The sequence below is a fragment of the Mesoplodon mirus genome, assembly GCF_964341445.2.
Source record: "Mesoplodon mirus genome assembly, chromosome: 13".
NCBI classification, from domain to species: Eukaryota; Metazoa; Chordata; class Mammalia; order Artiodactyla; family Ziphiidae; genus Mesoplodon; species Mesoplodon mirus.
The window spans coordinates 19,017,675-19,035,308 of NC_138989.1; the positions used below are offsets into that span (position 1 = coordinate 19,017,675).

Genomic DNA, 17,634 nt, shown 5'->3' on the forward strand with positions numbered 1-17,634 from the left:
TTTAACCCAACTCTCTCCAGAGAATGTTTCAGTAAAACTCTCACTTATAGTTTTAGCCATAGGCAAGGAGTCTGAAGGGATGGGAAAGTTCTAAAATACTTTAAACAATGAAGATCTGCTTTTGGATATCTATGATCATTAACTCGACGGTCATGGACAGCACAACAGCACGTCAGAAGGTAAACTGGCAAACAGGCACAAATAAGGCAAGTGGGTTAAATTAATAGTTGAAAATTTGTTAGAAAACATGCAAAAATAATACTGAGTTTTCTTTTAAAAAGTTTTAAATTTTCATTAAACGTTTGTTTCTGTAAAAATCGGAAGAGTTCCATGTCTAAATTGGAAACCGGACTTAGAAAAGCCTCAAAAACAGAAGGGCCGGGCCAGCCCTGCCATTCAGTTGTTGTTCTCTTTGGTAGTGATGGTGACCAGCTGTTTGGCGGCCTTGGCGATGTCGTACGCACACTGGATGACCTGCTGCGTGACCAGCTGGATGTCCGTGGGCGGGACCGTGTCGCCTGGGAGGGTCTTCTTGCACTCCGACTGGAGTCGGTAGGCACTGGATGTCAGTAAGCGGAGGGAAGTCCTCACCGTGTCGGACCTGGGTTTCTAAACAGAAAAACACAGGCATTCGCCATGAACTGCAGGGTGGATGTATCCGAGAGCAGGGACAAGCATTCCTCAGAAAACAACTCAAGCTATTCCACAGTGAACAGCAGTTTTGTCCAGCACTTTTTCACCGAGGGTGCTTGGAACTTTGCAGGCTTGGCAACCCACGGTGTGGCGGACGCTGAAGGGCTGTCTCAAAGGTCAAAGTGCGTGCAGTGCACTTATTTAGTAGTGCTATACGGAAGTGGTTTTTGGAAAATATTAATCCACTTGGGTGAAATATTCCAGATAAAATTTCATTGTATTAACGCTTTACCTTTCAGCATTTGGCTTGTACATTCTTGTCTTATTAAACCCAAATCAATACTCACGCAGCACAAAAAATATTTCAAAGCCCTATATGGCTATTTGCATATTCAAAACTTTCTGTGCTACAAAAAGATTAATATAATGTAAAGGTCATAAAGAAATTGCTTACGGTTCATTAAAAGGGATCTGAACCAAGTTAGTAGGGAGTGACTTACTTTGGGGAATAATGCTGCCATTTCTGTAACAGCTACGTGTATCCTCTCTGAGCAGGGAATATAACTGCAAGAATATTGAAGAAGTTATTCAAAGACACTGAAAATAATTCAGAGACAGAGAATACTCGGCTAAGAACAGGTCCCATTTACATTCCCGTAACAAAGGGGTTGAGGCCATGGCCAACCTGCTGTGGATCCCACATCAACAGGAGGCGCTCTGTGATAAAGCAGGGGCCCCATCCTTTCTTGAAAGTTCATTCCATCAGACAAAAACAGTCTCCAGGTATGAATGTAGGCAACGTCCACTACCAGCCAGGTGGAGCCACAGAACAGTTAGTCTGTAAAGATATCTACACCTCCTCAAGGTGGTCATTCAAATTAAGACTGCCTACATTTTAATTAAATCATTGCATCTCAAGAAACTGGTTTGAATTATACCAAAATGCCTTCCAATTGGGAATTCCCGACTTTTACCTTTATGAGCAGTTAGAAACATACACCATGTAATAATAAAAACACCAATGCAGGAATTATTTAACTTGCAAATGTGAAGGGGCAACAACCCATCTGGTGACAAAGACCCTCAAAAAAAGGCAATGTCCACAGCAACCACTGTATCAGCCACAAATGTTTCTTGAGCATTAACTGAGATCCACACCTAAGAGTTTTATGTTTTGCTGGTTATAGTTTTCATTTTGACCCAGAAATATAATTCACCCTTTCCTCCTGCTACATAGAGGAGACATTTTTCCTAAGGACATCTCTCAAAAACTCACTCATTACGACATATTTTAGGAAGTCCTCAATAAGCCACGAAAGAAAGCACATGCAGATTAATGACAAAGTCCTCCTCCTTCTCTACCAGAGGGAGTCCATGTTCACAACTTATCTTTCCTTGAAAAGGCTTTTGTGCATAATATGTAGTAATTCCTGGACTGTGTAATTGTGTGTAAGAGAGAAAGACAGAAACAGAGACAGGCAGGGAGTGAGGCTAGAAGCTGAGGGGATGGGACCAGGCTGAGGGAAGGTCAGGGGCTGTGGGGAGCTTGCTCAGCCCAGGGGACCAGGACTAAGCCTGACCGTGCCTGCACGGGCTACTGGTGCACTTAGGACGAGCATAAGCAATGGATATCGAGAGGAGAAAACAAGAGAAAAAGGCATGGATTTAATTCGTATAATGCAAGATTATAAATGAAACTGTCGGGACTTCCCTCGTGGCGCAGTGGTTAAGAATCCATCTGCCAATGCAGGGGACACGGGTTCGCGCCCTGGTCCGGGAAGATCCCACATGCCGTGGACCAACTAAGCCTGCGTGCCACAACTACTGAGCCTGTGCTCTAGAGCCCATGCGCCACAACTACTGAAGCCCGTGCACTCTAGGGCCCGTGCTCCGCAACAGGAGAAGCCAGTGCAATGAGAGGCCCGCACACCTCGACGAAGAGCGGTAGCCCCCGCTCACCGCAACTAGAGAAAGCCCACGCGCAGCAACGAAGACCCAATGCAGCCAAAAAAAAGACAAAGTGTCTCAGATATGCAAGGAACCAGAGATTTTAAAAGAACACTGAACAATTTATAAAATATAAATTCTCTAGACCAATTCTAGTTTAAACCAAAAGAGTGAGTTGATGATTAAAAATCTCTGCATCATTCTCTCATGGTTCTTACAGAAAACAGATCATGACATACATTGAATGGATATCTTAAAAAAAAAAAAAAAGAAACTTCCCAAATTGTACCAAGCACAACATATTGTGATCTTTGAAGCCAGAAACAGCTCCAGGGCAGATATTTATATTTTTGACAACCAACAAAGAGAGAAACTTAATGTAAGCATAGTTTTTGGCTGCTGTTTGAAATATGAGCAAGGCACTTCTGAGCTGGGGGAAATGAGAAGTGAAGCATGTTGTTCAATGGTGGGAGAGCCCCAGGGAAGGAGTTCACCCTGTTATCACGGTGCCTTGATACGTTTGAGGTGTGAAACGTTTTGCTTTATGTAATGTGGTAATGAAGTTACCTGTTGCCAAGGCTGTGGTGCTGAGCAGAGGAACTCCACACCTGTAGCGTGAGGCAGGAAGGGCGTGTGATAAAGAGGATGTCCGGGGGTGGGGGGGAGATAAGCAGCTATATAATTTTCGTGGAAGGAGGCTGAGGAATTATGCAGGCTCCTCTTTTTCTCTGAGGAGCCTCCAGCAGTCCATCCATGAAGACTAGCTCTGCTCCTTCAGTGAACACTGACCATTCCTCTCCTACTGAGGGGAATAATGACACTGGGAGAAGTCTGAGCCATACAGCAAAACGGGAAAGGGTAGAAAGTGGGGAGGTGAGCATGGCAGTGCGAGGGACGTGGAGAATGCAAAAGACACTGGTGCATCTTTTCACAGAAGAGAACAGGAAAAAGAAGAAGCAGTACTGTGTTCCTTGAACAACTTTTGTTCATGCAAAGGCACGGAGAGAAGTTCTTCACTGAAGCCCTAAACTTTGCTGACCTAATGAAAAAAATGAGATTGTTCTTGGGTTTTGATGAAATTTTGCCACTTTCATAAACTCAGTGGGATGATGTTAAATGTGTCATGACTGTGTCTGGAGCAGGCCAGCCGCGTGAGACTACGATACCACCTGCAACAGCTAACAACTTACCAGAGAACAGAGGGGTGAGTTAGAACGAGAGCCGGACCCTTCTCTGCAGTAAGAAATAACTCTGCAAGATATGGTTCTGCCCAGAGTGAGCAGACTCTTCATTCAGGAGCAGAGAATGATCTGGGTGACAATTAGATCAACTTTTCTAAAAACCACTTGCTTCTTAGACGTGCACATGCACGAGGGAAAAAGGTAAGAAATCAGGTTCATTTCAGGATACCTTCTATGGCAGATTTCTCCCCAGCTAAGGAGGCCACAGACAGCAGTGTGGCCAGGAGAATGTGTTGCCAGTTTTGAGGTAGCTTCTTTCACCTCAAGAACTGGGAATGTCACTACCCCAAATACGCCGCAATTCTATCTCTAGAGGCAGCTATATTCAGAGCACTTCATAAGAAGATGAAAGATTAAAACTACTACATAAAAAAAAGACAAATCTGTTTTTAAGCCTGTTACATAAACCTGAAATTTTCAACAACTTTTGAAGTGAGCATATTACAAAAAAATCCCCGTCTATAAGGGAGCAGCAGCATCTCTTCCAGAGCATGTGCACACGTTCTGCCAGGCCGGATATTCAAGCCCCCTTACCTGTCGTGTTTATTTTCTTGGGCTGCTCTTAAGAGCTCCTGTATATTTTTAGTGATCTGTTCAGTCTTCCGGATGACGTCTTCGGTGCTGGGGAAGGCGGGGCTCGGGGCCGTGTGGGGCTCTGCCACATCTGGGCCTGAGCCATCACCTTGCCACACTGTACTTCTTTGCCTTCCCTTCCTGCTTGACCTGTGAGCATTGAAGAAGTGGTTAAATGTGACAGGTACTGATCAGCTGCCTCTCTGCTTCTAGGAGCCACTGCATGTGCATGTGCCGAAGGCACGAGTGGGCTGCTTTTGTGGTTTCCTTTATCCTGTCTGGCAGGAGACTCAGGGTAAGGCTTGTTCATCAGCAGGCAGCCACAGTTCATAGGGAGGCTGTTTCATTCTACCACGGGGGTGGACAATGATGACCCTCGTAGGAAGGCTAAAGATGGGGAAAGGGAGGGAACAACCGGAACAGGGAGGGTGTGTGGTTATGAAGCCACCCTAATCGAGCCAATTCCTTGGGATACAAATGCAGGATGTAACCTAACGAACGCTGACTCGAAAATGAAATGGAGAACTGACTTTAAGCACATTACAGAGACTCAGAGATGAGTCTAACCTGCTGGTAAAAGGAAAAAAGGTCCCTGTGGCAATAATGTGAGATGGGAAGAGGTGTGAACTATGAACTTATGCCTTAATATCTGAGGACCTTATGGGTCTGAAAACAGAGAAGCGGGTGCAGGTGGTGAAGTGTGCCTCCTGACCACGCTGCTCGGTCTCTGGTTGAAGAGCCCAGCCCCAGGGCATTCTTCCTGCACATGTACCCCAAGTCATCCAGGTCCCTGTCATTGGGAGTGTTGTCATAGTCACTTTCAGGTGTGCTGTTCTGCTTCTCCAGCCTGGATGCCTACAAGAGAAAAGGCGACCCCATTAGTTGAGAGCACCAGACACTTCTTGGGTGCCTTCTCAGGAATTGTTACCTGTCAGGCTACGTGGCCTTCATGCCCCAGATCTCATCTGGGACGGGGGCCGATGCTTTATTAAAAATTTAGGAACAGGGAATTCCCTGGTGGTCCAGTGGTTAGGAGACGGTGCTTTCACTGTCCGGGGCCCGGGTTTGATCTCTGGTCAGGGAACTATGATCCTGCAAGCCGCATGGCGTGGCCAGAAAATAAAAAAAAAATATTTTTTTAAAATTTAGTAACAGATGAATAGTGGATCCAGAAACGGTTTCTTTCCTTCTCTGCCCCATTTTCTTCTTTGCTTCTTAGCTGCTCCATACACAGATCCCTGGTACAAACTAACAGACATGCAAGGCAACGCTTACGTTCAGCTCTCTGAGGAGTATGGAGCTTAACTATAATATAATGGGGCCCATTTAAGAAGCAAATGGGTCCGCACATATATCCATAGATGTCAGCACTGGGAGTTGCCTGCAGATTAGCTAGTCTAATACCAGATGGGAAAAGGAAGGGCCAAAAGAGCTGGGGGTCACCCCCAAGGCCAAAGAGTCAGTAGAAAACCTGGACTAAGAACCTGCGCTTCCTGTCCCCAGCTACCTCCAATACCCCACACCTGGGGCCCTGAGGACCACCACTGCCCACAACACAGCTCTCCAAGGACTATCCTCAGAGACGGCTTGTGTGAGCCACACAAGGAAACCAGAAACCATTCATTCATTGCCACACGTTGTTTGTGAACCAAAATGGATTAACCCGGTGTGACACTTGGTTTCCAACCCCTTTCACCTGTCTCCCCAAACATCTATCTCTTAAAACATAAAGATACGGTGCAACAAAAATGGGACACAGGAACCCTGCAACTGTTTTGAGCAAATGGCAGCACTGCTAAGGACAGGGCCTTCTGGGGTGATAACATTTGAAGGGGACCACATTCCTTTGAAGGGGACTATGTTAGTTCTGGAGTATTTAATACAAAGGATCTCCCCTCAGTATTTATTTTACCCATAGTGCTTGGGAATTTCTTCATTTGAACAGAAATCAGTGGAAGCTGATTTAAAACCTAAATTGATTACCAATTGCAAAAGACAAATATGAGCTACTTCTAGCTCTGTAACTTGAATTTAATCCAAGTTAATCAAAACATGTGCCTAAGGAATTTTATTGTTGCTGCAATAAAATGTGGCTAAAGATATAGAGCCTGTAAATTCAGAGCCCTGTTTAAACATACGGAGACCCTGTAGCTTCACTCAAATGAATGGCTCCCCTAGAGTGAGTCAGTTAAGTAAGTCTCCATAAAGTTTAATTATTTGCTCCTTCCTGATAATGCTGCTTGGCCCTCTGAAGGCCCTATGCGGGCGGGTGGGCAGGCAGGCAGGCAGGCAGGCAGGCAGGCAGGCGGGCAGGCGGGCGGGCAGCCCTGAGATGGGGAAAGGCTCCTTATTCACACCACGTGTTGCTTACTATCCCCATGACCCTTCTCTGTCCTCTCCCAGGGAGAACACTCTTTCTCTGTCTGCTGAGGTCTTTCATGTTTCCCCCAAATGCTCTACTTGGTCCCAGCCACTTAACGTAAGACACTTGCACTGGGCTCCTAAAGTTCAATACGAGTTCGTACTGAAACCACTCAAATACATCTGGCAAATGACTGAAAATGTTGGCCTGCAGCTATAAAGAGAGTCTGTAAAGCTAAGTTCTGTAAAAACCACTATAACATTTAAGATCCCCTTTGTTTGTATCTCCTACCAGCAAGCAGTTCTGCTTCACTTGCTGCTTTTGGTTTGGCTTTATGGATCAATCAGTGAGTTACTGGCTACTGGCTATCTACATGGAAGACCAAAGGCAGGCAGGGAACAGTGAAACCAGGCTCTTGCAGAGATGACCTCAAAAAACAGAACAAAACAAAAAACAAAAGACAAAACAAAACAAAACAAAAAAATATCTTCTTACCTTTCACAGTGAATGTCTGACTAATAAATTTCTTTTCCTTTAGTTTTTATATACACATACACACACAGAGATGAGTGTGTGTTTGTGTGTGTACATGCACATACACAGCATAAAATGGAACGTAAAAACTTTGCATTTAAATAATTATTCTGGGACATTTGTCCAGAGCTGCTCCGGTGGAAAAAGCTAGAAAACAGAATTAAACCCAGAAAAATCCCACCCTTTTATAATGGATCTTTTTGCCTTCCTTGATGTAAATTTGATAATTACAAATCAAATGCATTACCTCCACAATGATCAAAAGTACCAAGTTTCATTGAAACATTTTAGAAGAGTAATGACTCATATATCTAATAAAAGTACTCAGGAAATGTTTCTCAAATACAGAAAACAACGTACAACAATAACCACCCAGGAAATCCGTTACTTACATTAAATCCTTCATCATTATCAACAAAAGCATATTTCAGGATTTCAAATTAGTCAGCATTAATTTTATGAAAATTATTATAAACATGCAGAACGAAGGTCTACTAGTTAAAAGTGCTGCTCTCTCAAAGCTGTTAATAGAAAAGTTACCTTATAGCTGGTGCTGGTTCAGTTTATTTAATAGATTGGTAGTTTTCTCTGCATACAGACATGCCATAAAAGCCTAACCTCACGATGAAGCTGTCAGGAGCAATGAGCATCACCCGTTTAAATGGCTGGTATAAAACGCCGTCTCAGTAAGCAGTCCTTGCAATAATTCTCAAAACTACCAAAAAATTTTAAAAAACTTTCACAGTGGACAAAAAGAGGTTTACTTGACTCCTAGCAACAACATTTCAAGTAAGATTTTCTATTTAACTGCCCCTTACTTTAACTGAAATACTGTAATATAAACAGTGCAGTTCAATTTCAGAACGGCTCAGAAGATAGTAGCATATGTCAAGAGGTTTTTTTAAATAGATTACCTCAAAAGTGCAGAAAAGAACCCCCAGGGCCTCCACGAGCCATAAGGCACTGGCAGTGGGCAAGATTCTCCATCGTTCCTGCCGATGTGGAAGGAACGGACAAAGAGCAGTGCAAACCCCCCTGGTCTGTAAAGGTGGTCCCTCACCCACGCCCACCTTCCCTGCTCTCACTTTAGCCACACTGCCCTTCCAGTAAAAAACAAAAGAGCCAGGACCTGAACGCAGGTCTGCAAAGCCTGTGCTCTGTCATGACTTTCCCAGCTTGCTGCCATGTACTCTTCATGCATTAAACTGTTTTTTAGACTGACAGTGCCTTTGGGAGCAGGGAGGTCACTTAAGTCCCCAGGACCCTTTAACTGACTTTCCAAAAGGCTGGGTGTGGACAAGGTGCTTGATAAATACTTGCTGCCTGGCTACTCTAAAAGGAGCTTACCTGTATCATGTGCTGTTACTGGGAATTAAGTTATACGTCGGCAAGCTGGACTTGACCAAAGATCAAAGTGAACAGCTTCGTACTAACAGGTGCCTACACCTCCAGTACGGCCACGTGTTGCTATCCGGATGCAGAACGCAGGGACTGCAAAACCTTGGTTTGTCAAGTAAGGTGCTGAGGTAAAATATGTCAAGAGGCAATAAAAAATAAAGAGCACGATGTCTTAGTGTTTCCGTTAGTCCAAATACACTAGTTCTCTGAACAAATTGGGATCGATTTGCCCTATTATAATATTTAGCCAGCAGCCAGCTAATTTTCTGATTGTTTAAAAAGACAGAATGCTCAGAATCAGTGTTACCGGGTGAACTGCAGACTGTGTTAAATGTCACGTGAGACTGAGCAATGTGGAGTTCGAGGAGATGGAGGCCGCCTCCTGCAGACATGCATGCGTGTGTGAGTGCTGAGAGCTGAGACACCAGGAGGGAAGCGCTGCCTCATGCAGGACAGAGAGCAGTTAGCGGAGGGAGGGAGGGCTGGGAGAAGCACAGAGCGCCAGGAGCGCTGCCCCTTCTCCAGAGAGCAGAGCATTCAGAGTGTACTTAACCCTTCGGGCGCTCTCGTCCCTCGACCAGGAAAGTGTGGAGGGGAAGGAAGGCAGAGACGAAGAGGAGGTCACAAGCGCACTCCTCCCAATCTGGAAGGGGAAAAAGAAACACACTCGGGAAAACACAAAACAAACAAAAAACCCCACCTCCTACCCTGGCTTCAGCCCAGGTTTCCCAGAAAAGTATCCTGAAAAGCAACTCACTACACACATGAGATCAGTGCTGAAACTTCCATGCTAGCCAATGACAGATCCCTAGAGATGTTTAATCCCTTAGTGAAATGCCTCTCGGAAATTACTTGGAATTTATAAGGCTACTTTTCTATGAGGGAAAGACAATACCTAGCGTAATTTGTCAAATTTGCCAATGTTTCTTTTTTTTTTAATAGATAGCCTTAAACAAATATTTGTTTTTTAACCAGGACAGATGATATGAAATGAAAAACTATACAGATGATTTAAAGTTGGTATACACTATCAATCTGCTCCTTAGTACAGATATAGAACTTTTACAATAATAAGACGTTCTTACATTTTAAATGTTTCTAAAATAAAAAAGTACACTGTGAAAACTAACAAAGTGGCTTTTCCTAAATTTTGTTTTCAGTTATACAAAAATAAGATTCTTAACTTAGTTCAATGGCATTCCCATTACACCAAATGTATCAAATCAATTGCTTTAGAATGTTCAGCCCAAACAACTTAAAAAGTTGAAGTAGTAGACTCCCAGTTACAATATAACCACACTGTAATTTTACCACATTAAAGCTTGACAAAATTAAACTAGGGCTTAATTTCCTAGACCATATCCTTTACTTTCTATTTACTCTGAGAATTTTTTTTGGAAATTCCTGTAAGAGTGGACTGAAGAATGACTCTGACATTCAAAAAGATAAATATTACTCTTTGAGAAAACATCACATAGGTTCAAAACGCCTGCAACATTTTGTCAAAACATAGGTTTTTTAAAACAAATTAATCCCCAAGAAATATAATATTTGAAACCCTCACAACACAATAGTTGTTCCACTGTAAAATAGGAGCATTAGTAGCCTGTTACAGAATACGATCTTTGGAATTTAACGCTTGTAAGGTCGATATAGAATTCTTACATCTCATTCTTATAAAGTGAAAAAGCAACACTTTCTCCACGCAGGGAGGAGGATGCAGCTAAGCAGGCACACTGACCACAGATGCAGGGGCTGCGGAGGCCCAGAGGCTTCCAGACCTGGCCTGCATGCCCAGGCCACAGACGCCACCCGCTCCACTGGGAGGAGCCGAGGCGGCGCCTTGAATTCTCAGGGCTCCTGTAAGGGGGCACATGTCCGTCTACCTCGAAGAAGACGGTACTCACTGCCGCCGGTAACCTTTATAATTTGCTTTTGTTTTTGGAAATAGGGAAGGAAGCTTGTTACCAAAAACGTTCCAATAGTGGCTGGCTGGGAAAGATATTATGGGTACGGGGGAGAAAAAGGGGAGAGGGGCTGAGCAAGAGCCAGAATCCCCAGGGTCGTTGGAAAACTTTCGGCCAGTGGCCCCGAGTGCTTGTGGGAACACCGCAAGCACCTGTCGACATGTTAATACAGCAAACACAAGGACGACTCTTGTAGCCCAATTTGGCAAAGCAGAGACTGGGGATCTGCAGGTTCAGAAGAGGGAAGGCGGGAGCCAGGCTGGACAGAGAGTGAAAAGCGGAAGCGCCAGTGGTGTTACTTACGTGCGCAGGGAAAGGCTGGAGTCTCGTCCTGCTCTCCTCGGGGTGGTTCACTTCTCCCATTGGGAGATAGGGTTTCTGACCTGATCCCGTCTCGTACATGGACATGGGCCTACTGCCCCGGGCAGATGGACGTCTCTTTAAAGAAGAGTGGTTGGAAGTGTCTGTGTACTCAGAATCAGTTTGCACCTGATATATACTGGTTGTGGCCTGTTTCCTGAGGTTCGAATTTTCACTCTGGAGTGTTTGAAGCTGAAAGACATGTTTGGCAGTGGGACTGTGTTTTTCTATAGCAAGCAGAAAAAGCAAACACCAAGTAAACGCATACAACTACCAGCTTTAACAATAAGAACAGTAACAGCTCGCTGGGTTGAAAGTCAAAGGCAACTACAAACCAGAACTCTTTCTTCTAGAATGAGTGAAACGCAATCAACTCACTTTGTCACTTAAGCGAATTAAATAGCTAATTTCTGAATGTGAAAAAGTTGCAGTTTGGACTTTTTAAAAGCAAACTGTCTAACCACGTAAAAATTGGTCATGGTGGGCCTGGGAAATGTTTGCAGGCAAGCTGCACTCTGGATTATTCTAAGGCTGTTTCAAGCAAGAGTTTGAGATCATTAAGACATCACTTAGGTAACTTGCTTTTCAAATGAGCCCTGAGCAATTTGCAAATGCCAAAAATGTCAGCAGACACCATGGAAGCAGCACAAAGATAACTAGAGTTGCTTTGCAAAGCAAGAAAGACAGTGAAATTCAGCTTACGAAAAATCAGATGAGCTACTGCTTCCCAAAAAGCCAACAAGAAAAAATAAGATCAACAAGTTTTTATTACATAATACTCTTTAAAATTCCAAACAATTTAGCAGTTTTTTAAAAAGAGAGGGAACCAGATCTTGGTTAAGTTTGCTATATTAACATATCACGAAGAAAACCGGAGACCTATTGAACTATCAACATCTTCATCTGAACGCTCCACGTAGTGCGCGCTGCCCTCTGGTGATCGGTCATCTTTCAGCCAGGGCCGGAATACCTGGCCTCTCTCTCCTTTGGCTCTGCCGCCCAAAAATGCGACCGTGGTGGTGTCAGCTTTAAACACTCTAATCTGCCTGGCACCACCCCGTTTGAGTTAGAGGCTGTCACTTGGAGACCCTGAATGCTCTTTCCATTCCTTACATGCAGGCTGCTTCATGGTGCTGGATTAGAGTTAAGGGATCAGCAAGGAACCGAGTTACTCTTTAGCATCTGGCATTTTAAACGCAATTAACTGAGTCCAGGCTGCACAACGTCCTTCCCCTCTGGTGCTCCTCCATCTTCCAGGACATTTTATAAGCTGGGTGTGGTGTGCGTTCAGCTGTCTACTCTTTGACAGAGATTGTAAAATGTGACCAAATTCCCCACCGGGGCCAAGGCTTAAGTCCACAGGCAACTGTGTTTGCACCAGGAGATCATTACTTTTTCAATAGCAAGCCCATTCAGTGTTAGGAGTTACTTTCAATTTCTATTTTAGAAAAGCACCGATCTGTGAAAAATACACCAATAGTGGCTGCTCCTCTTCATTAATTAGCATCTTTTCCAAGCAACTGTTAAATGTGAAAGATCAGACACAAATCATGCTACTTCGTCAACTATATATATTAAAAAACTCTACCTAACTTTGAAATAAAATCAATGCATCTTCGCTAAATAAACAAGTTCCACATACTTTATATTAGTAGTGCCAAACTTTTGTGAAAGTCTGATTTACTGTCTTTGCAACAGAAATACTCTCATTCTCAGTGTTCTCAAAGCGTGATCCCTAAGAAAGGATAGATTGCTTCTACACCAGAAAGGCTTTCAGGGCGTAACTTATATCTGCAACTCCCTTTCCAAAGAAAGAACAGCTGCAAAGTGACAAGCAGCTACTGAAAATTCCTACATTCCAGGAAACAGACAGGCATAAAGTGCCTGTCAAAACTACTTATTAGGGAACCCATATTCTACAATGAAATGGTCAAGGTCCAACCAGTGAGGAGCATAACTGACACATGGTCCTCAGTGTAGGACTAGGGGATCTGGTCACAGGCTTGTGTGTCTATGTGAAAACCTCTTAGAGTATTTTAGACAAGGTCTTGAAATCTTAAACTTTATCTTCACACTTTTCACTCTAAAACATCCAGCCTGGATTTTGCTTGAATGTGCTTTGATGACCACTAGTTCCTGGTCTCAATTTTTTAAAATTTTAGTACTCTGTACGTAGCGAGATATCCTCAGATAAATCTGAATGGTGCTTATCTTAATAAGAACCAGACTACACTTTTTTTGTCTGAAAGGAGTATAACAGGGCATGAAAAGTTACAGATAATAGGTTCATAAATCAAAAGCATTTCTAAGAATTGAGGAGATAATCCATGAGCAACGGCAAATAATTCCACTCTGCATTTCTTAAAGGAGCTTGAGACATTTGCTTTCAGAGATTCGAGGTTATCTCTGGTGATTTCTACAAATACTAAAAGGAGAATAATAAGAATAAAAATGGTGATGCTTAGCAGACTGATTTGCAGTGGCAAGGTCAGCATGTTTCAGAAAAAGTCACCTCAAAAAATGCATTAGTTCAATTAATGAGACAAACTGTAATTCATTAAACAAAAGATATTTCAGAAAAGACAGAAAAAGTGCAAGCCCTGTGTGCTATGGCAAAAAGGCACTTTGTCTATCTTGTTCATGGCTGCACACCAGCCGGTGACAGGGCCAGGGTGGCACAGAACAAGTGTTTGATTAAAATCTGATTGATCTTCAGGCATTCTTGTCCCCTTCTATTATAGGTATTGAGGCCATATATCTCAAAACGTCTCCAAAAATGATCTAGAACTCAAAAGAATCCTGGACCAAGCCGCAGGCAAGGGTGCACTGCAGTGTTTTTCCCTGACAAGCAGAGGGGCATGGACCTCTTCTTAGATCTTCAGCCTTCCTTTAGGAAGCACCATTGAAAAGGGCCCAGCCACAAATGAGGTGTACCATGTCCTCTGTTCTTGATAATGATTTTGAAGCATCACTCTTCAAATGATAGTAGGAAGACACAGATATATACTTTGTTTTGTTTCTGTTTAAGGAAGTGTACAGAATCTCATTTTGTAGAGCACTGAATGATGGGAGCAGTACCCACAAAGTCTCGGGCAGAATTTAGAATCTTTCCACTTCTTCTTCTTAGCATTCTTATAGAGAGTTATATACGTAATCCCCTCTGAAGCATATTCCTTGCTACTATTAGCCATACTTTTTTTAGAGATAGAGATTAATATATTTATATATTTCTAACTCTCTCAAAAGGCGGCAAACAAGGAAATGCCGAGCAAATGAAATTGTTTCTTACCAGCGTATAGTTCTCGCTGGTGCAAACGCAATGTTTTCTTCCATTTATTGAGTACCTATTCTGTGGCTCTGAGGACATGATAAATTAGTGGTAATTACTGGTGAAAAAAAAGTGGGGCTGTGGGACTGAGCTGCCAGGGCAGGGGTGCGTAATATCTTAGACTAGAGTGAACAGGGACAGTACCCCTGTGTGGCATGGGGTTTGGAATGCGGATAAACACATACACCTGTCCTGGGCTTTCGTCTGCCCTGTCTTCATGGCGTGATTATTCTTTAGAACAAGCAATAAATAGGAAGAATCACATCCATGGAGTGGGGTCTAGCTTCCCAGGAAGGACAGGATAGTGCAAGGGTTTCTACAACTGACACAAACACTTAATAGGCTGTAATGTTTTCCTACCTGGGAAACTTACACTGGATTTATTTCTAATCAAAGCTACTTCATTTAAAATATCCAAAATACATACTGCTTCCAAAAAGACAGCTTGGCCCAAAGATTTTTAGATCTGTGTTTCTTCCCTCTGACCACAAGCATCATGCCTGGGATTCTTCCTTATACTATGGGGTTAAAGAGCAACCATCCTGGCATTTATTGACATGTTACCTTTTTCTGCATAATTCTCAGCTCGTCACTCAAGTTGTTATTCACCTTCATTAGCTGTTGTATCTTGGCCTCAGAAGCCACTAGAGCGTTTTTGACCTCCATAAATTCCTGCACAGTGACTGGTCCATCTGATAAATCTGAATCTAGGCTCTAAAAATAAATTGGGGAAAATGTTCACAATCTGAGACGATGATAACATTCAAGACTAACTGCTAAAGAATTTCAAATTCTGACCATGCCAGCTGGATCGCAAAGTTAATCAAACCAAATCAAGGCTTCTAAGCGTAATGCAAAAATAAAACATAAAGGTAGGGCTACTAAAGTATTTGAAAAATTTTAAAGTCAATATTTTCTAATAGATCAGACAGAGGGGCTACAAATCTATTCTGACAATGAGTATGCAGATCTGTCTTGTCTGCCTTTCTCTTGCTCATTCATGTTTCTTTTTTTATTCATTATTTCATTAATTCACTCATTCCAACTTTTCTGATGCTTTTTTACTAAGCAGCAGGCAGTGTTCTAGGGGCTTGGGATACATAAGAAAAGAAAATAGACAAAGATTCCTGCTTCCATGGTGTTTACATCCCAACAGAGTGAGAGAGGGAAAAAATAAAAATAAATAACTATATAGTACAGAGAAAGGTGATAAGTGCTATGGAAAATAAATAGAATGGATCAGAGTGAGGGGTTGGGGAGCTGAAGTTGGGGTGAAGGTGGGTGCATTTTAACCTGACAGGTGGATAGGTGGGACATGAGCAACAGCCTGCAGGAGGGGAGGTCATTAGTCAGATGGCTGTCTGAAGGAAGGGTGTTACAGCCAGCAGCAGGGCTCAGCTGGAGGGAATGGGTGTGCAAGGTGGAGAGGAGGGGGAGGCCGGCCAGTCTAGGGACCCCGTCGTGTAGGGTCCTGTCATGACCCGGCTTTCACTCGAGTGAACCCAGCGCTTCTGTGGAGACCGGGCAGAGATGTTTCAGATGGAACAGGTGACTCCTGCTATCCCCTCCACATTCCCTGCATCTGCCAGTGGCACCACTGATTCTCACAGCTGTGTAAGCTGGAAAGCCCTGGACACAACTCCGCTAAGTCTACCTTCCCACTTCAAACATCCAACTTATTGCCAAGCCCTGCCTTTTTTATCTTCCTCCTGTTCATCCATTCTCAAATGTTTGCTGGGCTCCTCTGTGGGCCAGGTCTGGGACACTCAGCAGTGGGTGGACCAGCCAGGCCCCTACTGCCCTGTCCTCGGGCTCACACTTTGCTCCAGTAACTGTTCTTCCATCCAGACCCTCCCAGCCAAGGCCCTGAGGTGAACCTGTTTCACCTCTTGTTTGGACCTCGTCAGTACCTCCTACTTGGGTTCCCTTTCTCCACACCCTGGTCCACCGGAACAGTCCTCCCAAAACAGAGGACCCAACATGGCTGACATCACCCTCCTGCCCTGCCTAAAAGCTTCCTGGGCTCTGCACTGTTGGCCAAGGTCCAGGCTCTTTGGTCTGGCGTCACACTCCTGCATATGGTGTGACCCCTGCCCTCTGCTGCAGCTCTGACTCCCACTCCTTTCAGGCTGACTCCACATGTGACCAGATTCCCCCCACCACCCACGCCGCTGTCTCACTTCCTCTCTGTCTAGCCCACCCTCCCCAGCCTCTCCACACGCCCACATCCCAGGCATTCTTTTTTTTTTTTTTTCCCCCAGGCATTCTTCAAGGCACACGTTAAAGTCTCCCCTGATACTCCTCCTCAGTGACAAGTTGTGTCTCCGCTGACCACCCCACCCCCAGCTTGTGTCTGTGTTTATGACCCTTGTACTGCAGTTCTTTCTCCTGGGCAGTGACGGCCTCGTAGAGGAAAGGGACTAGGCCTCACTCAGGAGAATATTATCCAGGGAAGTCTGGATAACTATCCAACAAAAGTAAACATTTGTTGAAAGAATAAAAGTCACCAGTCCTTCCTCACAGGTTTTATAAAGTCAAAACTGCAGAAGGGCTGTGAGTCAACAACTGACTCAGGGATAACAGACCCCCTATTTTAAAACTATTTACCTCATTGACCTTTGCTTGGCCCAAGCTAGTAGAAAACCCGACTCTACTTCCAGAGCACTTTTCACAAGCCTAGCCCTCAAGTGACTTACAAAGCAGGCAAATTTTCAAGGGGAAAGATCTGAAAAGAAAACACAGTCTCTTTCTGTGTGCAGTGTGTCACCTCACCTTCTGCCTGTGTGCCTTGCTCGCAGTGGCTTCCAGATCTGTGTCTTCATCTGATGCCACACTGTCATAGTCCGGCTGGTCATTGTCCTGACTCTCACCACTGTGCTGGTTACTGATTGTTTTCAGTATGAGCTCCACATTGTCTATCAATAGAAGCAAAAAACTTTACTTCAGGCTTGCAAAAAACTTTTTTTCCTAAAAAACTAGCCATTTAAAAGACTGGAAGAAAATGACAGAAATAGCAAGGTTATATTCACCCCAAAAAGGGATAACAGAGCAAGTTATCAACTGGACAGAGAGTCTACTAAAAACTGCAGAGACAGATTTAAGCATCCCTCTGAGCAACCTGCCAAATGTGGGCAAATTAATTAGATGGTTTACGAAAAAGCTGCTCAGATATGGGGACAGGTTCCCAAATTTGTAATCATTCAAGGAAACAGGGTGTAGCTCGAAATCATGAAAATAAAGCTGTAACTAATGTAAGATTAACTGCAATTCAGTTATAATTGTACCTTGTTT

At 43.7% G+C, this 17,634-nt stretch overlaps 1 protein-coding gene across 8 annotated transcripts in view; it reads right to left on the bottom strand.

Annotated features, from left to right (window-relative positions):
- Nucleotides 1-215: 215 nt before the first annotated feature.
- The window catches only part of GIT2 (GIT ArfGAP 2), a 46,213-nt gene continuing 28,794 nt past the window's right edge, over nt 216-17,634 (bottom strand). For 2 of the 8 annotated variants that reach the window (XM_082640031.1, XM_082640030.1), the window contains exons 13-20: nt 17,116-17,258; nt 14,908-15,057; nt 10,959-11,207; nt 9,242-9,331; nt 5,167-5,249; nt 4,356-4,544; nt 1,134-1,197; nt 216-609 (exon numbers count right to left, since the gene is read on the bottom strand). In XM_082640031.1, the coding sequence (XP_082496157.1) occupies nt 397-609; nt 1,134-1,197; nt 4,356-4,544; nt 5,167-5,249; nt 9,242-9,331; nt 10,959-11,207; nt 14,908-15,057; nt 17,116-17,258 (1,181 nt within the window). In that variant the 3' untranslated portion in view covers nt 216-396. Of the gene's footprint in view, nt 610-1,133; nt 1,198-4,355; nt 4,545-5,166; nt 5,250-9,241; nt 9,332-10,958; nt 11,208-11,764; nt 12,536-14,907; nt 15,058-17,115; nt 17,259-17,634 lie in introns of those variants that run through there. The other 6 variants (XM_082640034.1, XM_082640033.1, XM_082640032.1 and 3 more) reach the window with 5 other exon arrangements.